This window comes from Arachis hypogaea, chromosome 6 (assembly GCF_003086295.3).
Source record: "Arachis hypogaea cultivar Tifrunner chromosome 6, arahy.Tifrunner.gnm2.J5K5, whole genome shotgun sequence".
In the NCBI taxonomy this organism is placed as follows: Eukaryota; Viridiplantae; Streptophyta; class Magnoliopsida; order Fabales; family Fabaceae; genus Arachis; species Arachis hypogaea.
The window spans coordinates 99,849,316-99,866,604 of NC_092041.1; the positions used below are offsets into that span (position 1 = coordinate 99,849,316).

Here is a 17,289-nt window from a genome sequence, read left to right on the forward strand (position 1 = left end):
TCGTTTTGTGATAAGGTGATCGGGTCTTTTGAAATCTTCGGACTTGATAGGGTTGATGTCTTGGATGGTGATACGATGGCAATAGCCACGGAAAAATAAGGTGATCCAACACCTCTGAAGATTAGCTTTACCGAAGAAGCTAGGAACACTTTATCAGAACCTTACAAGAAGGCCATGGTGATTAAGGTTCTTGCGAAACACTTCAGCTATATGGTTTTGGTACATAAATTGAACGGGGTATGGAGGCTTAAAGGTAGTTATGAAATTTTGGATGTTGGGTTCAATTACTTCTTCCTCAAATTTGATCTCAGGAAAGATAGGGAGAATATTTTATTAGGGGTTCATGGATGATGTTAGGTCATTATATCACGGTTAAGCTATGGCCTCCGAATTTTAAACCATGTGAGGCCTCCTTTGGGAACACCAGTGTTTGGATAAAAATTGCAAGATTGAATATATAATATTACCATGAGAAAGTGATTATGCATATTGCCTCCGTTGTAGGTAAATCAGTCAAGATAGACCTTGCAACTAAGTTGGCGGAGAGAGAAAAATTTGCTCAGACTTGTGTTCAAGTGAATTTGGGGTAGCCGGTTGTTCGGAAAGTGGTTGTAGACGACTATGAATATAGCATGAAATATGAATGTTTACAATTGATATGTGAGAGGTGCAATTACTTTAGATATGTTGCAGGTGAATGTAACGTGATCGTGGTTACCTCGGCATCTGTGGAAGAGCAGGTAAGGACAGTTAACACGGCGACGGATCATGAAAAATGTTCGTCTGACCAGGTTCAGCAAATTTTTTAATTTAGATTTATACCCATTAATTTTACGTCAGTTACGAATTCGACGGAGAAGATAAAGGCAAGGTATAAGAAGAAGAAAATGATGGTTACGTTGAAAAAAAAGAGGACAGGACTAAAATTTGCAGCAAAAGAAGAAAGAAAATGAATCAAACCGAAAAGATTTTTTCGAACGTAAGTGACCGAATAAAGATATTAATAAAAATTAATGAATATATTGTAAAATGAATAAAACTATTACCTCACAAAGCTATCAAATCATAGTATTAAAAACATATATTAAAGACAATAAATACCTAATAACGATTATATCAAAAAACATAAAAAAAAGGAAAATTAAGATTTCCGTAAGTTGTCTTCTCGAACTGATATCCATATTGTTCAAATTAAGATCTTCGAATTTCATTAAATTGTGGTTTCTGCAAAAGGTAGGAACAATATTATTATCACATTCATATTTCATATGATTACTTAAAAAAATAACAAGTTTCATTTTCATACTAAGTTGGTTAAAGCCAAACACTAATTTTATTTAATTTTTAAATCTCTTTGTACTTGATTACTGCAAAGACATTGGCAGAAGGGGAGAGAGAAACAAGAAAGTAGTGAGGTGAGGTGAGGGGGGTTCACTTCGAAAGCAGTGACAAAGACACATGCATGTTCACGCACTCAACGGCCAAGATTCTCTCAAAATCCCATCATCAAAATCGACGCTGAACGTTTCATTCTAACCTCTGAGCCCAACCCTAAACCCTATCATAGTTAAGGAATTAGGATCAGGTAACCAACCATGGTTAAATAAATCAATCCACACCCAACCAATTGGGTTTTGAGCTAACCGTTCTCTCTCTTTTCTCTCTCTCTCTCTCTCTCTCTGACTTTGGGTTTCAGCTTTAACAAAGAAAGAAGCATGTGAGAGTGGCAGAAAGAGAAGAAAAGGGTTTCGTTTTTTTTCTTTCCGCTATTGAGGTGTGTTCCTCTCTGTAGTCTATAATGTAACTACGATCTGTGCAAAACAACCTTAGATTTTCTCAGATCTATCTATCTATCCATTTTATTTTTTTTTTAACCGACATCCTCGTCGTCATCATAACCATTTGATTCGGAAAAATTCTTCTTTTTCCTGTTGTTTTTTTTTTTACTTTTCTTTCCATCATTTCCCGATTTTCTCTTACTCCAGTTGTGTTCTGTAGAGAAAACTTGTGTCTATTTTGGTTACCCTTCAAGCAGATCTATTCTGTGAAATGTAAAATTTTCAATTTTTATCGGTACCTTTTTTCTCTTCTGTAGATCTCTCATGATGTTCTATACTTAGAGATCTTGTTTTTCTCGCCATTGTTCATACCAAGGTCTGTTTTTTCCCCCTCAGGTTTCAGATCTTAGGTCCACCATGGTGTAGATTAAGCCGTTTGGGTTGTTTGTTTTGTTTTTCCTTTTTTACCCCTTCCTTTCGAAGAAGATGGAAACTTTCCCGGAAAATTTGGGGGGTTTGGGCTGCTAAGTTAAGAAAAGAGAAAAATTGGAAGAAAATAAGAGATGAATTATTTCCCAGACGAGGTAATAGAGCATATATTTGAGTATGTAGGTTCACACCGTGATAGGAACGCTTTATCTTTAGTGTGCAGGAGCTGGTACAGAATAGAGAGATGCACAAGAGAGAAAGTGTTCATTGGTAACTGCTACTCTATAACCCCTGAGAGGTTGATTCAGAGGTTCCCTTCTTTGAAGTCTCTAACTTTGAAGGGGAAGCCTCACTTTGCTGACTTCAGCTTGGTCCCTCATGGCTGGGGTGGATTTGTGTATCCATGGATTGAAGCACTTGCTAAGGGGAAGGTTGGGTTGGAGGAGCTTAGGTTGAAGAGAATGGTTGTCTCTGATGAGAGCCTTGAGCTTCTTTCTCGTGCTTTCCCTAATTTCAAGAGTCTTGTTCTTGTTAGCTGTGAAGAGTTCACTACTGATGGTCTTGCTGCTATAGCTGCAAATTGCAAGTAAGAAATGATTCTTCTTTTTGGGGTGAATATTTTTTTGATGATTGTGTTGTTTTTGTTTGGTTTTGATCTTGTGTTGCTTTTTTTGTTTGTAACAAATTGATGGTTCTAGCTGGTTTGGTAGCTATAGTGTTTTAGTTTTGTTATGTATGAATATTTCTCAGTTGATAATTGATAATTTGGTTGTACTCTTTAAGAAAAAGTGGTTGAATGGCTTTGAAGTTTGAAGTGAACTTATTCACTTGTCATGTTTTACTGAGTACTACATTGATCTGTTTAAATTTGTGAATTATTAATTATTAGTATTTTTGTTTTGTCTTCTGTTTTAGGATAGGTTGTTTGCTGTGCATTTGTTGGGGTTATGGATGAACATGTTAAGAAATCTATTTTGCTTATATACAATAGAAATGGAGGATGATAAAAGTGTGTTCTTGACTCTTCATTTTGTTTTTATTTGTTTGGGATTGCAATATAGGTGGCTTCGAGAACTTGACCTTCAAGAAAATGAAGTTGATGATCACAAGGGTCAGTGGCTTAGTTGCTTCCCCGACAGCTGCACGTCGCTTGTCTCTCTTAATTTTGCTTGCCTTAAAGGAGAGATTAATACTGGAGTGCTTGAGAGACTTGTTGCAAGATCTCCTAACCTTAAGAGCTTAAGATTAAACCGCTCTGTGCCCCTTGACGCACTCCAGAGGATATTGGCGCGAGCCCCTCAGCTAGTAGATTTGGGAGTAGGGTCATTAGTCCATGATCCAGCTATGGAGACCTTCGCCAAGCTAATGACTACCATGAATAAGTGCAAGTCAATAACAAGCTTGTCGGGATTTTTGGAAGTTACTCCTCGCTGCCTCACAGCTATGTATCCTATTCTTCCGAAATTAACATCCTTAAACTTGAGTTATGCAGCAGGCATTCCAGGCAGTGATTTGATAAAATTGATTCGTCACTGCAAGAAACTTCAGCGCTTATGGGTAAACACATCAGTCTCAAAATCTTTTCCAATTATATGTATATTGTTTTGTTGGTGGATGCTGATAACTTTTGTAATTGCGTGCAGATAATGGATTCCATTGGAGATAAAGGGCTAGGTGTTGTAGCTAACACGTGTAAGGAATTGCAAGAATTGAGGGTTTTTCCTTCTGACAACATTGGTCAGCATGCGGCTGTCACAGAGAAGGGATTGGTTGCGATATCTATGGGCTGCCCGAAACTTCACTCATTGCTCTACTTCTGCCACCAGATGACAAATGCTGCCCTAATAACTGTGGCCAAGAACTGCCCAAATTTTATCCGCTTTAGGTTGGCTATCCTTGACGCAACAAAACCCGACCCCGACACAAATCAGCCACTGGATGAAGGTTTTGGGGCGATTGTGCAATCTTGCAGGCGTCTTAGGCGGCTTTCCCTCTCTGGCCAGCTGACTGATAAGGTATTCCTCTACATCGGAATGTATGCTGAGCAGCTTGAGATGTTGTCCATTGCCTTTGCCGGGGAGAGTGACAAGGGGATGCTCTATGTTCTGAATGGATGCAAGAAGCTCCGCAAGCTTGAGATCAGGGACTGCCCTTTCGGCAACACAGCACTTCTGACAGACGTAGGGAAGTATGAAACAATGCGATCCCTTTGGATGTCGTCGTGCGAAGTAACCGTCGGAGCATGCAAGGTGCTAGCAATGAAGATGCCGAGGCTAAATGTTGAGATCTTCAACGAGAATGAGCCAGCCGACTGCGAGCCGGATGATGTGCAGAAGGTGGAGAAGATGTACTTGTACCGGACATTGGCTGGGAAGAGGAAAGATGCACCGGAATATGTATGGACCCTTTAGGTGCATTTTTAGGTCAATTTTAATTTTATTGTTATTATTGAGCAGTTTGTACGTTAGGCTGACTTATTAATGCAATTTTAGCCTTGTGTAGTGGTTGGTTTGTTATTTCCTTGCATTTGCTAGATTTATGCATAAATATTAGATGCCTTAACTTTCTTCCTAGTTCTTAATCATTATTATTCCATAATAATGTCTCCACCTTGTTATATAGATTTAGAGCGTCTCTCTACTTGTAGGATGAGACGTTACTTTAGTTTCAGAGGGTAAAGTGTGACCTTTATATCCATCAAGAGGTTAAGCACAAATCAAATTAGTTTTAATTATAAATTATATAAAACTTTACGTTTAGTTATTTCTCCTAATAAATGGTATATTTACTCCTCAACATATTCAAGTGTGCTAAACTTAAAGTTTTGAATCTTGAAAAATATTTATACTACACGGCAAGTTGGACAAGTGTTGAGTATTCTATGAAACAAATTTCTAGTGCTCCTTCTCTGGTTATTGTGAAATTATATTTTTCACAATTTATCCAAAACAAAAATAGGCATCAAGCTGCAATATTTGGTCCGTCTAACATTTTATAACAAATCAACTTGATCAAACACTGAACGGTATGCATTTTTCCACAATTTCTCAATGTCATTTCAGAACAATTTACTGTTTGGTGAGTATAATTTGATTATATGCTATGGCCTTGAAGCAGCGCCATATCATGTTGTATTCTAAGGTATATTCTTTTTATCAACAAGCATCCAAGCCTTTGATAAATGAGGATTGAGCATAATTATAACTTTTAATTAGAGCCCTCTTTTGGGGTAGAGTTCAGATCCATTAGCATATAAGTAAAGTTGGATCCAGATATGATGGTTGGTATCCACTTATCTTAATTTAAAGCAGCTGAACATGACTAATCAATTGGTTGGAATGGGAAATTCGACGCCTCAATTTTGGACCATGTTTGGAACCCATTAAAAAAAAACTGTTTTCTTCAAAAATATATTTTACATAAAAAATAATAATGTTTGAGTTGTAATAAGAAGATAGTTTATAACCAAAACTAATATTTTTAAGCTAAAAATAGCATATAAGCTGTGAAGCACTGACACAGACACAAGATACGATACAACACGAGATACGTAAATACATAAATTTTAATTTTTTATAAGATATTGGACATGTCATATATATATATATATATATATATATATATATATATTTTTTTTTTTTTGGACCTGGTGTAGGCCGGACACCCGGCCCACACCCTAACAGAACCGAGCCCCACACCCGCCCGCCTAACTATCCTAATTCAAACAACAGATAACCTCTCTCTCTCTCTCAACCAACCACTCTCACTTAACGCACTAAACCAGAAGAGGCAAATTCCAGAACTAACGACTCGAGAAAAAGAGGATGACTCTGAATCAGGTTGGCCAAAGGCGGAGACCCAGTTCGATCCGGCTCTCCGGAGAAGAAGAAGGACGGAGTTGCTCCCCTGTTCATTCCCTTTTAGGCGGATAGTTTTTGAGGAGCGCTACTCCGACTCACAGAAGCTAGGCTGCTGGAAGCCGCTTGCGACGAAACAAGCTCCGATAGAAATGATACCTAGATAAGCGGCACTTTGGCATAGGAGAAGTCTGATGGGATCCCTACAAGCTTGGTTGGTTTGATGCTCTATGCGGTAAAGGTGCCTTCCCTTCCCAATTGCTCCAATCCTCGATCCCCTTAACCTGCCAATTAACCATTCCTCATCTTTTCCTTAAAATAAATATTATTTTGTATAATAATATATATATATATATATATATATATATATATATATATATATATATATTATACTATTAGTTTTTTTTTTTTTTTGACTAAGATCCAATTCTCGAAAGGAATATCTTATCTTTAGTTTTTTTTTTAAAGATAATATATATATATATATATATATATATATATATATGAGAGTATATAGTTATTTATATATATATAACATAGATCTGGCCATGCTTGCAAAGTGAGCTCTATTGACAGCTCTAATTATGCATTCAGGTTTGCTGATGAGAATTTTGGAGAAGCAGTCCAATTCTTTCTCTTCTGATGATGTCTGCAGTTTGAGGCGGGGGAGTTATTGGCCAACTAGCAGGAAGTAGATTTTTGAGTTTCAGAGCTGCTAGTGAATGAGCCAGTCTGTTTCCTTCTCGAGGGGTCCAGGTGAAACCACAGTTTGAGAGTCTTTTTTGAATAGAAATTATGTCTTGAATGATTGGGTCTATTTCCCAAATTGTATCCCCTGACTTGAGAGTCTGAACAATCTGCAGACTATCTGTTTCAATGATGGCTCTTTGAATATTTAAATTTTCCACTAGAATTACAGCTTCCCTTAATGCTTGTGCCTCTGCTGATAGGCTTGAGTTTGCTTGAATCACTGTTGCAGATCCCCCCAGGATTTTTCCTGTATGGTCTCTGATCACTGAAGCTGTTGCCCCTGTCTTAGTTCCAATGGAAAAAGCAGCATCAGAATTTACCTTGAGCCAGCTCTGAGGAGGAGGTCTCCAAATGACAGGTAATGATCTCCCTTTGTTGTCTTCTCTGACTTTGGAGATGTTTTCTTTTATTAGGCTGTTGTATTCTTTCTCTATTATTCTTGCATGATTGATGGTAGACTCTGGGTTAGGCTCTATGTTGTTGTACTCGTAGTTGTTTCTAGCCTTCCAAATTGTCCACATAGTGATGCCAATTCTACTCCAATTCTGGTCCACTTCCGTTCTGTTGGCTTCTTTACACTTTATGTACATTTGTTGTAGCCATTGTCCCACTGATCTGACGTTTTGGTTTGTTGGCGTGCATTGTGACTGTGAGCCAAACCACACTGCTCTGGTCCAATCGCAGAGCAGGAGAGTATGTTCACTGGTCTCTTCCTCTTGCGCACAGATCGGACAAACACTATTTGTCAATAAACTCTTTTTTTTTAAATTTGCCCTTACCGGTATGATGTTGTGTGCGACCTTCCACAGGAACATTTTGATTTTTTGGGGTGCCTTTATGTTCCAAATCCCTTCCCATAGTTCTTCGAACACTGAGCTTGATGATGGGCTATAGTAGTGACTTCTTTCGTCTTCTTCTTTTTTTGCCGCATAGTACCCTGTTTTGGTTGTGAATTCTCCATCCTTCCTGAAGGGCCACAATAATCTGTCCTCCTTAGAGATCCTGCTTACTGGAGTTTGGAGTATTTTTTGTGCTACAACTGGGGGGAAACTCCTTTGGATTTTCGCTCTATCCCATACTCTAGAAGGTGTTAGTAGTTCTTCTACTCTTTGATTGTCACTTCCTCCTCTTTTGAGTGGCTCGTTGAATCCATGAATCCAGTTATCACCCCATACCTTCACTCCACTTCCTTTGCCTATGCTCCATTTTCCTTTACTCTTTATAAGCTCCCTCCCTTGCAGTAAGCTGTTCCATATCCATGTGCCCTTCCGATGCTTTGACGCTTCCCAAAAATCGCAATCTGGAAAATATAGAGCCTTGAGCACTTGTACCCATTTTGCTTCCGGGTTCCTGATCACTCTCCAAGCCTGTTTGGCTAGATGCGCCGTATTCTGGTGGTGAAACTCCTTAAAACCGAGTCCTCCTTCCTTCTTACTCTTGCATAGCTTTGGCCAAGCCTTCCAATGGATCCCTCTTTCTCTTCCTTGACTTCTCCACCAAAACTTAGCGATTTTGGCATTTAATTTATTGCAAAAGGATTTGGGGAACCTTAGAATGCTCATGGCGTATGTTGGAATTGCTTGAATGACTGCTTTTATAAGGACCTCCTTACCAGCTTGATTTAACAGGCTTTCTTTCCATCCTTCTATTTTTCCTTCCACTTTTTCCATGATCCACTCTAGAGCCTTGCCTTTCGCCCTTCCCCATTGAGCCGGGAGTCCCAAGTATCTCCCTGGGCTGTCCCAAGTTGGAATGTTGAGAATGTCTTCTATGTTGACTCTGGTTTGGATCGGAATCTGGTTACCAAAGATTATTCCTGATTTTTCTAAATTGATCACTTGTCCCGAGGCCGAGGTATATTGGTTCAGGATCTGTACTAGTTGATAGATTTCCTCCTCTTCTGCCCCTGAAAATATGATACAATCATCAGCGAACAGTAAGTGAGTGATAATTGGTGCTTTAGGTGCTAGCTTAACTCCTGAGATAATCTTTTTGTTTAGGGCATTGTCCATTAAAATGGTAAAAATTTCAGAAGCTAAGATAAAGAGATAAGGGGAAAGGGGGTCTCCCTGTCTTAGTCCTCTTTGTGGAATGATTTCCTTGGTTAGAGCTCCATTGATCTTGAACTTATATGTCACACTTCTGATGCACTCCATTATGAGCTTCACCCATTCTTGATGGAACCCGAAGGCCTTTAGCGCTTCTTCTATGAACTTCCACTCCATCCTATCGTAAGCTTTATTCATATCGAGCTTGATGGCTAAGTCCTTGGTGGCTTCTTTCCCTTTACTTGTTATTCTGTGGATTGCTTCTTGGACTATGACTATGTTATCTTGAATGAGTCTTCCACTAATAAATGCACTTTGGGTTGGTGAAACGATCTTATCTATGATTCCCCGTAATCTAGCCACTAACACCTTAGATATTATTTTGTAAATGTAGTTGCAGCAGCTTATGGGTCTCAACTGGTTCAAGGTTTCTGCTTGCTTAATCTTTGGAATGAGCACCACCTGTGTTTCATTGATTTGTTTTGGTATGGAGCCTCCTTGAAAGAAATTTTTAACCACAGCACATACATCGTTGCTTATGGTGCTCCAATGGTTCTGATAAAAAAGACCATTTAATCCATCTGGCCCTGGAGCTCTAGAACCATCCATACTAAACGCTGCCTGTTTGATCTCGTCCTCTGTGACTTCTTTCAGGAGATCTGTATTCATTTCTTCAGTGACTCTTTTGGGAACCTCTTTTATACATTCCTCTAAATTAGGTTGCCCGCTGGAAGTGAAAAGCTTGGAGTAGTAGTCTTCTATGAGTCGTAAGATTTCCTCCTGTTCTTGTACCCATCTCCCTTCTGCATCCCTCAACCTATCGATGCGGTTCCTATCTCTCCTTTGAATGGTTGAAGCGTGAAAGAATGCTGTGTTACGGTCTCCCCATTTGAGCCATTTCACTCTAGCTCTTTGAGCCCAATATTTTTCTTCTTGTCTCCATAGTTCTCTAATTCTTTGTTTAGCATTCTCAATTTGGTGCTGCTGTCTTGGGTTGTGATGGGAGTTTTGGAGATTCTGGATTTTACGTTGCAATCTAGTAATCTCCTCGTCGGCTCTTTTGAAGCTCTTGCGGTTCCACTCTTGGAGATTTTTGATGCAGTTGCTGGTTTTTTCCATGAAATTGTTCCAGTCTCCACCTTGTGCCTTGGATGTCCACCCCTTTCTTATGACTTCCTTGCACTCCTCCTTATCGTCCCAGTAGGCCTCGTATCTGAACTGCCTTGGAACCCTCTGATTCGGTTCTATGTTGAGTAATAATGGGCAATGGTCTGAAGATATTGCAGGTAGAGCTATCAGTTTGGCATGGTTGAAGATCTGTCTCCACTTGTCACAAAGCCTTCTCTTGGGTTACTGAACCAAGTGAATTTACTGCCTTTGAGTTCCAGGTCCATGAGGTTCTTCTTGTGCACTAGATTCCTGAACTCTTCTATTTGTATGCGTGGTTTGGGGTGCTTGCCGATCTTCTCTTCTTGATGAAGGATGTCATTGAAATCACCTATGAAGCAACTTGGTTCATCCATCAGGTCCTTGGACTCACTAATTGCTTGCCAAGTTCTCCTTCTCTGTTTGAAAATTGGATTGCCATATGTAAAGCAACACTTCCAGTTTGGATTGTTATTGCTCTTTATGTCTGCAATGATATAATTTTGACACCAAGAATAAACTGAAATACTAATTTTTCATTCCATAAAAGACACAGACCCCCGGACAAGCCCCAGGGTTCTACACAAAAACTATTCTTAAATTGAAGCTTCCTAGCAAACTTCTTTACATTCTTTTCCTTACATCTAGTTTCCATTAAGTAGACTATGGCCGGCTTGTGCTTCTTGCACATATTTTTTAATTCGGACACTGTCGCAGTCGCCGCCATACCGCGACAGTTCCAACTTAGGATAATCATGGTTGGGGTGGGGGCATGTGTGGGCTCGCCTCCTCAGCCTTATAAGTTGGTTCTTGCTCGTCCAAATCCATGTTGTTTCCTTTCTGTGCCACTGCTTTGTTTCGTTTGCTGTTCCTTGACTCTTGGTCATCATCCCAGTTGGAGTTGGTAAGTGCTTTGATTTCTGAGTGCTCTCTTTTCCTCTTGATCTTCAAATTGTATTGCATACCTATGCTGAGTATTTCTTCCCATATCTTCATGTCCTTGTTAACCTTGTTACTTGCTTCAGATTCTGCAAACTCATCTTCCGGAGCCAATTCAACATAGTAGGTGACTCCATCTTGGTTTTTGTATGCTTGCTTTTTCTCCTGGCTCATTTTTTTCTCCCATTTTCCGGCTTCTTCTCTTGTAGCCCATCTAAGGTTGACGTTGTTCTTGTCCCCTTCTTGGCCCTCTTCATTCTGCCTACCTTCTTTTTCCATTTCCTGTTTCGACGGGCCCGAGAGAGGGTTGGCTGGATGATCATATTGGCAATCTCCTCCTCGTTGGGCCCTTATGGTATCCTGCCCTGGGTGAATTAAATTTATTGGGTATTGAGGTTTACTTAGGCCCTTATCATTTGATTTTCCTTCTATCATTTCTTTGCTTCTGTTATCTTGGACTTGTGGTGAGTTGGGCCTCATCCAGTTTGATGGCCCATCCTGGATCCTAGTTTTCTCCTGAGATATGCCTTCCGGCCCTGTCCACTTCTCTTTTCTTGAAACTTCCTTTCCTCCCATCACACTTCTTCCTTTTATTCCTCGTAAGTTGTGAGCTGCTGTTCCGAGGATGTTCAGGAGGCGTATGTCTCTATCTTCTGGCCATCTTTCTTGTGGCAGTGGGATATCTCCTCTCTGCTCCTCCATCTTTTCGCCGCCTCTTCCATCTGTCTCTTTTATTTTAATCTCTCCAGAAGTGACCTCTATTTCTTCTACTTCTTTTACCCATTGGTTCTTAGGGTCGTTTTCAGTGCTTTTGCTATTGACACCTTCATCCTCCAGCGTCTGATCTCCACGCGCTGCTTCGTTCTCCCTGATTTGTTGCTCCAATGCTTCTTCCTCTCTTGGTGAGTGCAGTGGCCTTGCCCTTTCTGTTCCCAGCTCTACGCCATACTTTGGTTTGGTAGGGTCCCAGCATGCCATGGCTTGAGGCTTGTCACAGTTTCTCTTCTCGTGGCCAATGATTCCACACTTGAAGCAGTAGTTGTCTTGTAATCTTTCGTACTGGAAGCTTATCCAAGATTTGGGCTTGTTACCTTTGTTCAACCAGAATCCTGTCTGAAGAGGTTGTGTAATGTTGATGGCTACCCTAAGTCTTAGGAAGTTCCTTTGTAGGGTGCCTTCTTTTATGGGGTCTTCCACTTCTCCCACTATTCCTATCATATCTCCAATGATTTTGGCAGTTTCAGCATTTAATCTTTCTACAGGAAGCCCATGCACCTGTATCCAGAATTCCATAAAGTCGTGGCTGACGTCCAGGATAGACTCCCCATACAACCACCTTTGAAGGTTCATCAGATGTCCCTTGACATTCCACGGACCATTCCTCAGGAATCTATTTCCTGTGCGACTGTCTTTGAAGCTTATGAGAATCTTGTTCCTTCCAACTTCTGAGATGGTAACATCCTTTGGATTGCCCCACATTCCTAGGATCGAGTTCTTTATGGCCTTATACTTCAGCTCTCTGTCTGTGATGATTTTTCCAATTAAGTTGAAACTGTTTGCTTTGAAGCCTGGGCTTGGATGAGAATTGAGGGTGATGGTAGTTCCTTCTATAGGATCTGTACCCATGTTTGGTCTGGTCATGTTTGAGAATTGGAAGGAGATGAGAGGAGAGACTATTATGTTGATAATAGGGACAGTGGTTGATGGTTTAGAGAGAAAGGTGAAGAAGATGAAGGTTTACTATTGGACGGCAGGTCCAAAAGAACAGGAGACTTAGAGAGGTAGAGAAAGAGGGTTGTGGACAAACTATTTAGTATTTTGGTAACTCTCTGACCTTATATGAGTTGATACGCATTATGCTGGATATGTTGAACAGAGATGATCTTGTGTTTGTCTATGTTTGTTTCAGGTAATGTAAGAAACGTTGCTAACCTCGATGAATGGGGCGGAAGGAGGTGTATATGATGATTTCGTGAATGAAAAGGGAAGGTTTCAACCTCTTATAAATTGAGTTTCAAGTGAAACAGAACCCAAGGTTCTATGGTTCCTCTCCTGTTGAGAGCATCGTCCCTCCGGATGAGAGAAAATTCACCGACATGTCATATATATGCTACACATCAAAGTTTTTTTGGCAACCAAATCCAATCAAGTTGGCCCAAATTCAACCAAAATCATTTTTATTACACGCAGTGTATACACACACGTACTTCACTAACGTAAACATATCCTTCTTCGTCTTCTTCGTGTTCTTCCTTTTTCTTCGTCGCGTCCCTTCTTCTTGTTCGCATGTTTTCTCTCCATCGTCGTTCTTTTATTGCTGCTGTTGTTGCTGCGCTTTTTTCTTTTCCTCTTTTTCTTCCTAATAATTTTGCAGTATTGATTTTTCTTCTTTTTTTTTTTAATTTTATTCCTCTTAAGAGAGTGAAATAAGAAGAATTATGAAAAAATGAAATAAGAAGAAGATGAAGAAGAAGAAGCAGAATATGAGGAGGAAGAGGAAGAGTTTTGAATTATGCGAAACTTATCAGAATAAAAATACACCGAAATTTCTTAACAAATACACATGAATTTCTTAGTTTTTACACCAAAATTTTGCTACAAAAGTACAAAAATGTCTTCTTTAATGCTACATTTTTTATTCTTTTTTTCCTTATATTTTTTAGTTGAATGAATGCAGGTTCATCCTCTTCTTAGTAATTTTGCAAAATTATGTGTTTCTTCTTCTTATTTGTTTAATTTTTTCTTTTATTTTTTATTTTTATTTAGAGAGTTAAATAAGAAGAAACTAAGAAGATAAAACAAGAAAAAGATGAATAAAAAAAGGAAGATGATAATGAAAAAGAAGAAGAAGAAGTAACAGAAGATGGAGGGAGAAAAAGGAAAAGTTTTGAATTATGTAGAACTTATCAGAATAAAATATACCAAAATTTATTAACAAACACACATAATTTTTTTAGTTTTTATACCGAAATTTTGCTACAAAAGCACAAAAATATCTTCTTTAATGCTGTATTTTTTTCTTCATTTCTTCTTATTTCTTTCTTTCTTTTAATTGAATGAATGTAGATTTATCCTCTTCTTAGTAATTTTGTAGCATTATGTGTTTCTTCTTCTTTATTTGATTTTTTTGTTTTTATTTTTGTTAAGAGAGTAAAATAAGAAGAAATTTGAAAAGGTAAAACAAGAAGGAAAAGATGAATAAGAAAAAAAAGATGATGATGAAAAAGAAAAATAAGCAGCAGCAGAAGATGAGAAAGAAGAAAGAGTTTTGAATTATGCATAACATATCAGAATAAAAATACACCAAAATTTCTTAACAAATACACATAAATTTCTTATTTTTTACACCAAAACTTTGCTACAAAAGTACAAAAATATCTTATTTAATGCTGCATTTTTTTCTTCTTTTTTTATTTCTTTCTTTCTTTTAGTTGAATGAATGTAGGTTCATTGTTTTTATTCTTATTAAGAGAGTAAAACAAGAAAAAACTTGAAAAGATAAAACAAGAAAGAAAAAATGAAAAAAAAAAGATGACGATGATGAAAAAAAAAGAAGAAATAGTTGCAACACCTAGATTAATTTATCATGGCCTAACGCAAGTAGTTATAGAATGATTAACACTTTAGTACTGCGGCGACATCTGCTTAGCAAATTAATGTGCAAGAATAATCGGATAAATTGTGTGCTTTTTGGTCGGGTTGTAGATAATATTCTCCCTCATCTTGAAGAAGGAAGGGTTGGACCCCTCATCGTTGTGCTGAGTTTTGAATTATGCAAAATTTATTAGAATAAAAATACATCAAAATTTCTTAATGAATACACATAAATTTCTTATATTTTACACCGAAATTACTTAATCATTGCAACACGCAAACTCAGTTTGAAAACAAGTACACAAACAAAACTGAATCAAGAACAAAAACACATATAAATTAACTTTGGATCAGACAACGTCATTAATATGACAAAAATTCAATGATAATGATAATAATAATAATTACGACGATAACAATAAAGAAGATAACGATGAAGATAAAGATAATGACGATGATGACATAATGATAACGATGATGATGATGATGACGATGATGGAGAAGAAGGAGGAGAAAAATAAATGAAAAGAAGAAATCAAATGAAAAAAGAGAAGAGGAGGAGAAGGTAGTGATGGTGGTGGGGATGACGATAACAAAAGAGAAAAACGAAGGAGAAGAAAAAACAGTAACTGAGATGTTAGTAAGAAGGAGGATGAGGAGGAGGAGGAAAAGGAAACGGAGAAGGAGAAGGTGTGTGATTTAAAAAGCGGTTTTAACAACTTGGTTAGGCTTGATTAAGTGAATGTAGAGTTTTATTCATATATAAAATGTAAAGTATTGTTTAGATAAATTATAATATTTTATTATTTTGTTCATATTAAAATATAAATTAATATTTTAACTATTTTTAACATTTTTTAATTATATAAAATATTTAAAATAATTTTTGTATAAATAAATAATTATATATAATATTTCTAACCTCAAGAATATAAATTAAAGAGTAATATCCCAAATAGATCCCCAAGGATTTGGCCGTCCGACAGATTTGTCTCCTAGAAAAATTAACTAAGTCCCTAGTCCCCGAAATTGTTAGATATATGCCATATACGTCCTTGTTTCAGGTTTAGCCGATTAACCGAATACTCTCTCTCCTATGTGGAGGTGATTAGTGTGACGTGTCAGGTTAAAGGCTATGCGTCACTTCCAGGACACATTGGTCCCTGCACACGTGGTCAAAACGACGTCGTTTAAACGTCATTTTGGGTGGGACAGATTAGTCCCCAAGCTTTCTCATGTCAATGTTATAAAACGGCATCGTTGTGAATGGGGACCAGGTATAAAAACGCACGTCCTTTTCTCATGTCTATAAACGGCGACTGGGTGTTAGCGGTGGCGTGTTGTGCATATCGCCATTGTTGGAGCTAAGTTTAGTAAATTTTTTTTGAATTAATTTGGAGGTGAAGATTGAAGTATGATGAACATGCATGTCATGTGTAGAGTAGATCAAAGATACTGTATTGCTAGTGTAGGTTAAGTCAGAGTTGTAAAGTGATTTCGGTTGTGCCGTTTCATAATAACGTTACTAACGTTGGTGTTAAAAAATTGGATTTTGTTTTAATGTTCTTGTAATGTGTTCATTACTTGTTTAAGTTGTGATAAATTTTTAATTTGTTATATTTAGATGAGCGAATATGTGAAGTGGTTGCAAGGACCATTACACCAAATACTAATAATAGAACTTGACTTGTCGTTGTAGTCTAGAACTCTATCAGTTTTTGCTTATGAGAATAAATGATACAAAGTATAAGAAAATGGAAAAAAATTTAATTCTGAATTTCAAGCATGTTTGCTTTTATCTAGGGGGTTTAGAAATTTCAATTAACCCAAACTAAAAGGCAAACGGGAAAAATAAGATGTCGTTTTGGTTATTCAAGAATAATTTTATAGCTGTTTGTTTTCCTGATCATTCACATACAACACAATACTCAATATAAGATTGCAGTATACTTGTTTGAGTAAAACAAATTCGATAATTGCCTGCACATTTGTCATGTTAAAATTTAATCATTAGATTCTTAAGCAAAAAGTAAATTGCATGCTCAAATGTTTACTTCGTGTGTATTAAGAGTGTATTTAAGTGAATTCTTGTTATACTAAGATATATGTTTACACAGGAGTAATGCAGGTTCATCTGCACTATTAACAGTGGAGCCCATACCTCAATCTCCTCCGTTATTTGATAAATCGTATATTTACTTAGATGTCTGCAAAAAGGGGTTTAAGACTGGATGTCGCCCTTTGATAGGTTTAGATGGGTGCTTTCTAAAGGATTTTTATGGGGGACAATTATTGTCAGCTGTAGGATAAAATACGAACAATCATTTTTATGTGATTGCATATGCAGTAGTTGATAGTGAGACAAAGGCAAGTTAAAAATGGTTTCTTGGATTGTTACAGGATGATCTTGGGCAATGCACTGACGATGGTTGGAACTTCATCAGCGATCAACAGAAGGTATCCCTGAATATCACATAGGTTTAATGTTCTAACTCATAGGGTTTGTTATGTTTACTATCTTAATGTTTTGTATTCTTGATGTAGTAATCACTGTTAAGTATGTTTTTTATTTTCATATTTAGCATTTTTATGCATTAATATTTTCTGGTCTGTTTGAACTGTGATGTAGGGTCTTTTGCCAGCACTAAAGGAGGTTATGCCTTACGCACATCATAGAAACTGCTTTAGGCACATTTGGAAGAATTTCACAATTAAATACAAGGTCACACAACTTAAGAACGTGGTCTG

General features: G+C 37.7%; 1 protein-coding gene and 1 long non-coding RNA gene across 2 annotated transcripts; both read left to right on the forward strand.

Moving 5' to 3' along the window:
• Positions 1-1,112: 1,112 nt before the first annotated feature.
• LOC112697132 (protein AUXIN SIGNALING F-BOX 2) lies at positions 1,113-4,723 on the forward strand. Its single transcript, XM_025750169.3, has 3 exons — positions 1,113-2,793; positions 3,269-3,764; positions 3,851-4,723. The coding sequence occupies exons 1-3, from the start codon at positions 2,342-2,344 to the stop codon at positions 4,616-4,618; spliced, it is 1,716 nt and encodes a 571-aa protein (XP_025605954.1). The 5' UTR covers positions 1,113-2,341; the 3' UTR covers positions 4,619-4,723.
• Positions 4,724-6,664: 1,941 nt separating this feature from the next.
• On the forward strand, positions 6,665-13,011 carry LOC140173371 (uncharacterized). The gene is made up of 3 exons (XR_011862000.1): positions 6,665-6,820; positions 7,044-7,172; positions 12,857-13,011. It is a non-coding gene; the product is annotated as an uncharacterized lncRNA (long non-coding RNA).
• The last annotated feature ends 4,278 nt before the right edge of the window (positions 13,012-17,289 follow it).

Excerpts from the sequence above, each read along its gene's own strand:
- LOC112697132 (XM_025750169.3), top strand. The coding sequence starts at position 2,342 with ATGAATTATTTCCCAGACGAGGTAATAGAGCATATATTTGAGTATGTA. Across the intron at positions 2,794-3,268 it reads GCTATAGCTGCAAATTGCAA|GTGGCTTCGAGAACTTGACC; the intron begins GTAAGAAATGAT and ends ATTGCAATATAG. Across the intron at positions 3,765-3,850 it reads AGAAACTTCAGCGCTTATGG|ATAATGGATTCCATTGGAGA; the intron begins GTAAACACATCA and ends AATTGCGTGCAG.